General features: G+C 29.4%; 1 protein-coding gene across 1 annotated transcript; it reads left to right on the top strand.

Annotated features, from left to right (window-relative positions):
- Window positions 1-9,700: 9,700 nt before the first annotated feature.
- LOC124938427 (BSD domain-containing protein 1-like) lies at window positions 9,701-11,270 on the top strand. Its single transcript, XM_047478865.1, has one exon. The coding sequence runs from the start codon at window positions 9,842-9,844 to the stop codon at window positions 11,093-11,095; it is 1,254 nt and encodes a 417-aa protein (XP_047334821.1). The 5' UTR covers window positions 9,701-9,841; the 3' UTR covers window positions 11,096-11,270.
- Window positions 11,271-12,218: the final 948 nt, after the last annotated feature.

Below are 12,218 nucleotides of genomic sequence, written 5' to 3'. Positions count from 1 at the left end.
TATATTAATGTAGACATGGCATGCGCATATGCATTATCAAACTATAGTAAATTCGTTCGGTCTCTTGCCATGGAAAAGGAAACTATATATATATATATATTATCGATGACTTTTAAACTATATTAATATTTTTTTATTAACATTTGACCACATTAAATATAACTATGTAATCATTCAAGCCAAGAAGCCGGCCTAGCTCCGACTGCGTCATTTTGGTATTTTATTTATCTTTAAATTAATCTTAACTACATTAGAAAAAGATTAAGAATTAGAAGATGACAATGCAATTTATTGGGCATAGACTATAGAGTAAGTTATGGGGAGAACCTCATCATTATATTCTTTTAGGTATATATTATCGATATGTGGAAAAAACTGCAAATTGGTAAGAAATGGCGAGCCATCTTGTTAGTCTTATAGCCAGAAATTTGGATTGAACGTTATAAATGTAAAAAGTTTTGTCTAATTTGTCTCGCCCCTCACAATTTGTGATGGTCTAAATGACGCTATAAATGCGTAAACATATTACGTTCTATGTGTTGTTGGCAGACTTGAGAAAATGTAAAAATGACGAAATATTATATTCAATCACAAACACTCCCCACTCAAACCTTATAAATCTAGTGTAAACCGACAAATTAAAACACATAAGATAGATAAATTAAACGATCTGCGCGATACAATTTTAGAAATAGATTTCGATGAGCCACCTAATAGTTCAATGTCAAAAATCTTGCGTTAAAAAATTTAAAAGTTTGAAGTTAGTATCACTAAAAATTAATGTTTCATTTTTAATTTTCATTAAAAATACATTTATTTGAACCGAAAAATACTAAAAGAACAAATTTGTTGAATCAAATTTTAAGAGATGACAATAAAAGATGTTCTCTACTTAATTAGGTTGAGCCATGTTCAATTCTTGTATTTTTGGATTATGAAATTTTGGATGTTTTTGTGAATGGATTAAAATGAATTCATGTATGTTTGAATCATTTTTAAAAGAAGAATATTTGATTTGAAAAAATTCAAATCTTCATGTATGTTTGAATCATTTTTAAAAGAAGAATATTTGATTTGAAAAAATTCAAATCTTCATGTATGTTTGAATCATTTTTAAAAGAAGAATATTTGATTTGAAAAAATTCAAATCAAATCCTTCATCTTCATTATAATTAATTACCAGATAATTAAATAAATAAAATCACATTAATTACCATTATTTTACTGAAAATCAAACAGTACCTCTTCATTTCTTTTTCAATTAAGTGCTTGAAATCAAAATTTCGATTTTTATGTCAAGGAAAATATTAGCAAAATCATTTTGACTTTAACACAGAAATAATTATTTTTCTTATTTATTTAATAAAAAATGATATAAGACAAAAAAATAAAATAATATGACAAGAAATGTGAGAGGAATAATGTTTCATTATTTAAGTGAACTAAAATTTTATTTTTTTATATTAAATTTTCAATACACTTAAAAATGAGTCAATTTTCTTGTCATATTATTTTCGTCTCTTATCATTTCTTTTTTTAAAATATGAGACAAATTAATTATCTTATGTTCCTTTGCTAAACTTTGATATTATTTTAAATTTATTTTTTCATTCTTATAAATCTCATTCAAATTAATTGAAAACAAATAAAATAGTGTAATTCTAATAACACTGCAATGTAATATTCACCTTTTTTTTTAATTAAATATGTTTCAGCAATCTTGATTCACTCATCTAATAGATATATAGTGGACCTATAACATAAGAACTAGAGTGAGTGATTTTGCATGCCCTTCTCGAGTGGGACAGAATTTACAACTTTTTTAAACGGTCATAATTCTCCTTTAACTATGCGCTATTGATTTCACTATCATTAGTGAACAGTAATCGAATTCACAATTGAAAACGTAGCATCCGAGGCTACATTAATCGAGAATACATGACATAATGTATTGTTTTCTATTTTCAAGTTAATGTTAATAATCTTGTTGTTAAAGACTTCGTCGTTAATGCAATTTGAGAATTAACAAGTAAATATATGACTATGTATGGAATATAACTTTTAACGACGATACATGTTAACTGTAGTTAAAGGAGTTAATATTGGTAAATATATATAGTTAGTATTTTTTACTAAGGTAAAATGACATTTAATTTAGTGATGCCCACTCAAGTATTTTCGAACTATTGTTTAATTAAATTTTTTTTTTATCACCATGAAAAAGTGATAAGAAATATTTAATCGGGATAAACTTGACATCGCTATATTGTATCTCCCATGCATCTCCCACTCGATTGACAACATATGCTCATTATCAGTTTATTCCTAAATATGTCTCTCCATCAAATTATTGTATGAGAACATGTTGTTCATAATTATTACAAGAATCAATAAAATTTTGCTCCCATTTTGTTCGGTTTGGCTCAACATCATATATAGTCAAATATGAATGAAACCGCATAATTAAAACACAAGGGTGATGATCTCCTTTATTAACTTGTTCCAAGTTCAAAGTCTTACAATTGAATATTATTTTACATATCATGCATAATTATTTGTTTGGTTGTAGTACTCAATGTCCCCTTAGCTTTCAAGACTAGACAACCCTAAAGTAACTTTTGGTTGTTCAATTAGGGCTAGAGCTTATTAACCTTATATATATAGCTTAATCATAATATGATTAACAATAATATTAGAGTAAAAACACTTTTGTTATGGTTTTCTAATGGTGCGTGAAAGATAATTATGACTTTTTTCAGAGATAGTATGAACCCTCCCCATTTCAAGAACTTTTAGTTAGCGTTCCCAAAATGTTATTTGAAATAAAACATTTGTAACGAAGATTATATGTTATTTTGGCGATTGGAAAATATACCTGTTGTGGAAGTAATGTCAATGATAACACTCCTTTAGTTTTTTTTTTTTGGAAAGAAATTAATGAAGAATAAATATATAAAATATCAATAAAAAAGGAAATAGAGATGCAACGATATTTACTAGAGTAAAAAAAGGACAATATCGACATAAAATAGTGACTTGAATTTTCTATTCCGCCGCTATTGGCCTGACAAAAAAAATTAAATAAATAATTTTTGTCAAAGCGATGGAAGCAAACCAGGGATATCAATGAGACGAATCGGGGCGGGAAATGCGTTTACCATTTTCGATCCATTCTATTTCGAGGAATTGTTTTAGTACCATCCCTATTTCGTTCGATTTGAGAAATCTCTGCGAGTCACCGTTATACTATATTTTTTTAAAATGTAAAAATTTATTTGATAAAGTTATATAAACATATTTTTTAATATTATATATTGAAATATATGAAAAATTTATATTATTATAAAAAAATAAACTTAAAACTTTTATAAAATATGAAAAATAAATAAATACATATTGGTGATGTTGTATATTTAATTGAGTTTATTAGTGATCGAAGCATAATCGGGGTGAGATCGGGACGAGAATACAAATATCATCCCCGATTCCCCGAGCATCCCCGATTCCCCGAGCGGGGATTATAATTGTCATCTATAGCAACAACTAATCATGATTAGCGACGGGTCCAACAACTGTCACTATTGACCTTAGCGATGATAATATAGCAATGCCAACAATTTTTCATCGTGACAAAATGTTTTATCAAGCATTCGAATATCAAGGTAGCATGAATGCCCAATCATGTTTTTACAATAAAAGATTTGTATTTGAAGTAGGAGTTCTAAAAGACTAAGAAGGTCATTTGAAGTATAATCCTTAATTAATATTAATAGAACTTTACTCTATCTAGCGGAAATCAGAGCTGAATATTTTCAGCTTTTCTGAGATTCTGGGTTCGAGTCCGCCAGGTCAGCAAGTTCAACAAGTTCAAGTTCTGTGCCTAGTTAGATGATTAAATGTGTTTGTGCGCTATATGCTTAATCCGTTGTCCCGTTTTTTTTAATCTTAATAGAACTTCATTCCATCTTTTCAAACAAACAAAAAGTAAAAATATAAAATAAAAATGAAGAATGCATTGTGCAATCAACGAGTCCCGTCAATTTCTTGATCAATCTAAAATGGTTTGATCCTTTATAAAAAGAATATTGAGAATATAATGGATGATTGTTGAAAGAATAAATAATATAAACAATTGATGGAATGCATATGGTGGGTAAGTCGAGTGATGATGAGTTGGTGGCAAGAGATGCCTTATTATTATTAATAATATTAATAATATTATTATTAGTATTAATATTATTATTAATATTATGATGCTTAAGTGATGCCATGTTGATGTAGCTATATATATCTACCTTCCCCTCATATGTCTAATATTTTGTTTGCACGCCTATCCACTATTCATCAAAATACTCTCTAAAATAAGAATCAATCATATATGTTCAAATTATTTAATATCAATGTTGTTTTCAAATCAATTCTAAGTTAGTGTAGGTGAAATGTGGCTATGTTTTGTGTTGATTGCTGACATCCGACAGCATGGGGTTCCCGATTGAAGGCGGTGCATGTTAGCCCGGGCTGTTTTTTATGTCGTCTTATTTAGTAGATTATCTTGATGAAATGAAATATAAATTTTTGACAACAAGAGAAGACCAATTTGAATTTTGAAAAGTTGCACCCCTCGCAACATTATCTTAGGTTCAATATACCAATCATGTGACAAAATTGGTGTTAATTGTGTTTGCACAATCGAGGATGGTTCAATGCGTCGGTTCTTAGAACCAACCGATTCCGACCCATATAAGAGGACAAGTTATTAAAATTGGATTACGCGAATAGGACACCCTAACTTTTAACATTTCCTCAAGACTCAATGAAAACCTCATAGATAAGAATGTTACTCCTATTTAATTAAATAAAATGAAATTTGGCTGTGATGTTTGGCTCCACGTAGGTATCAGGGCTGCCAGCTTGGCCGGCCCCAATTGGAAGAGAGACCATTCATTACCATTACTTTGTGCCCTACCCTCACGACAAACGTGGTTCCCACTTCACAATTTACATCCACGACTTATAAAAGTCACAAATTATTCCAGAACACGTGGCACTTCCATGTCGACATCGCCATCAGCTGGGAGAGTCGAAGCCGCCACAGGCTCATTAAAATAACATTAATATATTTAATCGTGAAATTCGCGAATCAAAACTGGCTCACAACCAACGAAAGAATCACGTGACATAATAAAATAAAGTTATTCAGTTCGATTTTTAATACCAATGTTATAAATTGGAGTCTATTAAAAAAAATACTTAAAACGTTACTGTCAAACAATCAAACATATTTGTGGTGATTTTAAAATCAATATAAGTTATTTTTTCACCAATAATATGCAACAAACAAAATGACAATACATATCAAACAATTTATTTATGTTATGAAATACTATTATTTATCATTAATATCAAGAAATCAATTGAACTGACTAGAACATTCTTGTTTTTCTTGAAGATATTATTATGAACAAATGGATTTTAGCATTGAATGACATCAAATGGGATAAGAAGGTAGACTTGACATTGAAAAAATCATATGATATTAATGTGAAATTATATATCTTATTATGATTATGAGATAGACTATATATAAAGTCATTATGATTTTACAGTAATCACTATCAAAGTTTGAAGGAGGGTCATTATTTTGAAGATTATTATTGATGTCAAATTTGGTAAGGGAAAATGAGGCCATGTTATTCAGAAAAATCCATCTCCACTATATCTTTTTATTCAAATAACATTAAATAGCCCAATTTTAATATCTTAACATTTAACATTGATATATTTGGTGCAGTTAATATAAAATAATTTAATATGTTAAACAAATTAAAGTGTTAGTTGTTCTTTTCAAATTAGAAATTGAACTCATATAAGGATTTTTTTTAAAAAAAATAAAGAAGAACTAGCTTGACATCCACAGTCATATTTCCCGTTTAAATTCAAAGTGCTTTAAATAGAATTAAACCCGTAACTTTTTGGTCTCTTAAATCGATTTTAATCACTGAAGTACCTTGGTGGAATAAAAAAAACTATTATAGAAAGATATATATATATATATTGGTAAATTAGGGTATATTGGTTTCCAATCACTATATATAAAATTGAACTTACATCAGATTTTGGAATTAAACTAAGGATATATTTAGTGAATTGAAATTGGAGGGTTAATTTCAATTCTGATATTGGTTAAGAGACTTAAATATAAATATTAAATTTGAAATTCAAATTTGGATAGAATTAGAACAAAAAAAATTAAAGTTTGAATTATATTTAAATTAGGTAAGAATTATAATTCTTGTTTCTTCTTCTTTCATTTCCCTTCTCACAATTCATTGTTATTTATTTCATTTTTCTTAAATTCTCTTATTTCTCATTTCCCTATATTCTCTTACAAAATTAATCAAATATTTTGTTATTATTTTTATCTTCTTTCTCTATTTTTATTATTAACTTGTTTAAAACTTTAACAATATAAATATAAATATATATATATATATATATTTATCATGTCAAATTATATGTACTTCATTTATTTATAAAATAATCTCTTTATCAAAACAAAAGAGTAATTGAATTATAATTTTATATTTTTTCAAACATAAGAATTAAATTATAATTTAAGACTAATTAGTATGAAATTGAAATTAGAATTTCAACGTAAATTAAAAATTGTCTAATAATTCACGCCTTCACATGCTTCCCTATGGAAGAAGTTATGTAGTCTTATAATCTTGTTTAAGATAATAAGAATTGGATTTCATGATATTATTAAAGTGGATTATATGTTTAAGTAAATGAGTTTCATTTACAAGTTGTCACATGTTTGGCTCAATTATGTGGAGTATGACTTACATCAATGTCTTTGTTGCCCATATGATAGGATGTCATTCATATTTTATTTATTTATTTTTCTTTATCCCCTTTTAAAAGTATTTGAATAAAAATAAATGTATTTAAATGAGATTTTGTTTGGAAATATTAATAAGACAATTAAAAAAAATATTGATTATAATAAATAAATTATAAGAGGTAGCTTGATTTTGGTTATTTTAGTTTCGGATGATTTAGAAATGACTTATTTATTATATTGAGACTCTTTATTTGGGACCTAGTAAAATTTGTACATTTTTTTCAAATTTCACAATTTAAAATTCATTATTATTAAAGTTATAAAAATGATGTTTTGCACTAATTGTTTTAAATATCCACACATAAAATTTATAATTAAAAATAAATATATTCTTTGTCATTAAGAAAAATCATAACTCACTTTTTTTTTTTCCTACTCAACATTAAGATTATTTTACCTGCAACCGTAAATATATAAGCTCTCCCAGCATATTGGGTAAGATTCATAATCTACTATTCTTTCTCTTTATTTATGTTGTGCACAAGCAGCACATAACTTATTTCAGTTTGAGCTATCAAATTACTCTAATATTAAAGCTACATGCATTCTAGAATCAAAACGAAAAGGAACAAAAAAAAATCATCTATTTTCTTAAAAGAGGATGGACAGATAGCTGGTTAGTTATATGAACTCGGGAGCTCTCGCACCCTAAGCGAAAATCATACCACTAGACCAAATGCCCTATATCAAATTAAACAATGATACAAAAATACTAAAGTCATCATTGCCACTAAATAGATAAATGAGCTAGAATGTTAGTTTGATAACGATGATACATTAATGTCCGGACAATGCAGGTTATTCACAACTCTATACTCCGGTTAGAATCACTATTCAGGGAGTAGAGAATAGAGAGTAATGATGTGAACGACTAATAATAAAAAAATTAGAACCAAATTAACAACGCAGTTGAATCATGAGGTGAATGAGAGTGTAGTCTTGCTCATAAGATTAGGGTGAATAGTGAGGTAATGAAGAAATGGTCACACTGATAAATCATAAGGTGAAAAGAAGGGAAGTAAATCTTTGAAACCTACAAACAAAAGGTGAAGTCTGGGATTCATACGTTAAATGTTACTTACAATATATTTTAACGGAAGTTTGAAACTGATGAAACCTATTTTGCATCACTTTAACAATAAGAAATCTCAAATCGTGATGTAAACTTTAATTTAGTAATTCGATTATTTAAAAATTGTCTATATTTCATCGTTATTATCTTAACTAACATGAATCTCGTGCATTTGTACGAATAAGAATATATTTAAAATATTATTTATCTATAAATATTTTAAATAAAATTAATATTATTCAAATCTAATTAATTTAAAATTGGTTTTAGTTTGTAAAAATTAAGTTTAATCTTAAACTTAAACTTAACATATATATATATATATATATTATCCCCTCGACACTCCACTTAACTATATAATATTATGACTCACATTTTTTCATATATCTTTTTTATTCCTTCGGGGAATCACCCACTAATCTTAGTCGACCTCAATTGATGACACATCTCTTATCTCTCGTCAAACTCAACCACCAATCTAATTTCGACCTCACACTCGACAAATCATCACCTGACATCCATTTTGTGACCTCACACTTTTAAATACTCGCCAAACCAACCACTAATTCCGACCTCACACTCGACTAACCTCACAATTTTAAATGCTCGTCAAACCAACAACTAATTCTAACCTCACACTCGACAAACTACCCACCACCCGACCTCTATTTCGTGACCTCACACTTTCAAATGCTCGTCAAACTAATCAATAATTCCGACCTCACACTCGACAAACCACCCACCACCCGACTTCCATTTCGTGACCTCACATTTTTAAATGCTCGCTAAACCAACCTCTAATTCCGACCTCACACTTTCAGATGCCTCGTATCCTTTGTTTAAAAGTTGCGTCACCATATATTATAGTAAATAATGCATTCTTGAAAATCTAAATTTACATTTTTGAAATTCAAACAATGGTCTCAAACATAAAATGTGAACACTTTAACTTTAGACCACTTGAGATTGTTGAAATAATTTTATTATTTTATGTATGTATATATTTTGTATTTAATATTTATTACCAATTTATATATTAAACCAGAACCACAATAATCCATAGTCATCATAGTCATCAGTTATATAATTCATGTCATAAGATATTTTCTCTCTCCTACCCTTCTTTCTTAACTAAATTTTATATTTTAAAGATTATCAATATATTTGATCTTATATTTATTTTCCTAATTATAATTATATTCTCCTTCACTAATTATATATATTATTATTATTATTATTATTATTATTATTATTATTATTATTATTATTATTATTATGATTGAGAATATATATATATATATATATATATATGATAGTATAAAAAAATGTATAATAAAAAATAAAATATTTTTATATAAAATTATTAATAAAAAATAATATAATATATATATATAATTAGAGAGAAAATAATTTAAAAAAAATATAATCAAATTATTTTATTTATCAATAAAATATTAAAATATTTTTATTTTTATAAAATATTATAATAATTTATTTTAAATAATTTTTATTTTGTTTATATCTTGAATTAATATTAATATATATAATATTTTAGATGGTATAGGGTAAAGAAATATATTATTATAATTTTATTTTATTTATTAAAAAAATATATTTATTTTTATGAAACATTATAATAATTTATCTTAAATAATAATAATCCAAGATCTTACATTTTAAGGTTAGTTGCTTGTTATCGCCGCCAAGGACAAAGGGGGCATTGCCAGTAAGCCAAAGAATCAAGATTCAAGATCAACCCGTCATAGATTAGGCTCGGTCGGTCTGGTTAGGTTTATCCATCTCTCTCTTCTCTCTTCTCTCAACACGACGACGATCTAGTGCCGGTGATTTCACATCAAAACATGAATTTCTTCAAGTCTGTGTTCGCCGAAGATCCAGAACTTTCCGATTCCGAAGATAACCCTCATTCCCCTTCCAATCCACAACCACAAGATCATCAAGATAATCAAGATAATCCAACCGACGATTCCTCCACCTCGGAGGATATTCCAAACCCTATGCCCTCAATCTCTGCTATCGCCAATGCTTGGTCCTTCGGCGGTCTCGTGAAAACCCTAGCATCGAAATCCGAGTCCGTCATCGAGACCTACCGACGGGATTTACAGGAGTTTGGCACCGGATTGCGGAAAGAAACGGATGTGATCCGTGAAGTCGCCGGTCGTGCCGTGCGAGACCTCCCTGCCTCTCTCGAGGCTGGCGCTGCCGCCGCTCAGGAGTCATTGGAATCTGTCGGACAGGCGATTGATGTGTTTGGGAACACGGTTACGGAGATCATTTCTCATGGTAAGGATTCGATCCTTTCTGGTGACTATTCTGATGGTGAAGCTTCTGATTCAAAACAAAATCAGAATGCTAAACCATACAATAGACTTGATGCACAAATCCGCACGATTCAGTGTGATTTCAAGACTTATTGTGATGAGCCTGAGGAATTGGATGAGTTCAAAGACTGGAAATTAGGTTTTCTGATTGAAGAAAAGAGTGGGGAGATCGAAAGCTTGATTGAAGAAAACGCTGTGATTGATGAAATCTATAACGAGATTGTGCCTAGTAAGGTTGATGGTGAAACTTTCTGGAGCAGGTACTTCTTTAGGGTATATAAGTTGAGAAAAGCTGAGGAGGCTAGGGCAAAGCTTGTGAAGAAGGCAATATCAGGTGAAGAAGATGAAGATTTGAGTTGGGAAGTTGATGATGAAGACTTTGTAGAAGATGATGGGTCCACGCATAAGGAGCAGCAAGAAAAGGTCGTAGTAGTAGAACAGAAGGAGGAAATTCCTTCCATAAGTGAGGATGATGTGAAAGAGGCGGTTTCTGATTCCATAACTACGAGTGAACACGTCGAGGAGAGATCTGATGTCAAAACTGGTTCAGAAGGGAAGATTGAGAATGCTGATGTATCAGTTGTGTCAAACCAGCCATTGTTAATTGAGGAAGAAGATCTTAGCTGGGATGAGATTGAGGACATTGATGAAACCAAGGCTACAACAAGCGAGAGCCCAGACAAAGCGGATTTGAAGAAGCGGTTAAGTTCAATGGAGGAAGAAGATCTTAGTTGGGACATTGAAGACGATGATGAACCACTTGTTAAATCGTGACGACGGTAACAAATTTATTACATAATAAGCAGCGCATGATGCATACATATTTATCCTATCCTCAATGAGGACTATGATTTGGTGATTTTATTATGCTTATCATGTAAATACTTTGTGGGGTTTAATAAGAAAAACAAATGAAAATCTATTCAATTGAAAAGTTACTTATTTTGTATTTTCTGTGTGAAGAACATGAGTGATCTTATTGGGCAAGATGTTTGGTTGGTCTCTGAGGTGCATACTAGGTTAAAAGTACATGGCTGCAACTTGGTTGGTTCATCTGGAAAGACCGTTGTTCTAGGATCAACCTAAGGTCACCGACTCTTTTTGCGCCATTTGCTCTCTTGTGACTGATTGTTCGGATAATGGATCCCACGGTAGGTACTAAAGATTTACGGGGTTATTGCCCGAGATAGTAATGGAGATATTATTTTTTATTGACACACGATTATATATCAATCGGACTGTCTTATTGTTGATGTTACATTGATTTGTTGGTTATTTTATGGGTGTTGTTCATATGGAGATTTATGTTATGGTATTGATGGATAATTCAAATTACAAGCTATAGTGGATTAAAAGGATGTGTAATGATGTTGTGGATTGGATTGCAAAAAATGGTTTAAGATGTTTCTTTGCCTTGTTGGAGTTATTATAACTACTCATCATTCAAATCATTGGTTACTATACCAATAGGTGTTTTTGTGTGATTAAGCATAACGCAAGTTCAGGTTTCAAAACTGGACAAGAAGTTGTCCCAAATAAACTAGTACCCAAATCGAATTGATAGGAACCGTAGCACTTGTTCGAAACAAGTTCTTTCGAGTTTGAGCAAAAAAAAATTTTATTTAAAATCTATTTTTTTAATATCTTATTTTGATATTGATTGAGATCAATTAGGTAACTTACCATTGTAATTTATATTTTCATCTAGTGAATGAGAAAAATAAAATAAAAACAGAGATAAGTTGTAAAAGTATGTTGGGATTGTTAACTTAATTTTTTTTAGACTTTTTAAAATTATTTACAACAATGTCGTTTTAATAGAAACTAAGAGAATTTCCAGCGCATGATCTGGAACCAATTCCTGTCCTACTCACCTTTCAAACAATTTTTCCCAAAC

The sequence above is a fragment of the Impatiens glandulifera genome, chromosome 5 (assembly GCF_907164915.1).
Source record: "Impatiens glandulifera chromosome 5, dImpGla2.1, whole genome shotgun sequence".
NCBI classification, from domain to species: domain Eukaryota; kingdom Viridiplantae; phylum Streptophyta; class Magnoliopsida; order Ericales; family Balsaminaceae; genus Impatiens; species Impatiens glandulifera.
Note: the sequence above shows the minus strand (reverse complement) of the source record. Positions and strands in the feature narration are given on the sequence as shown.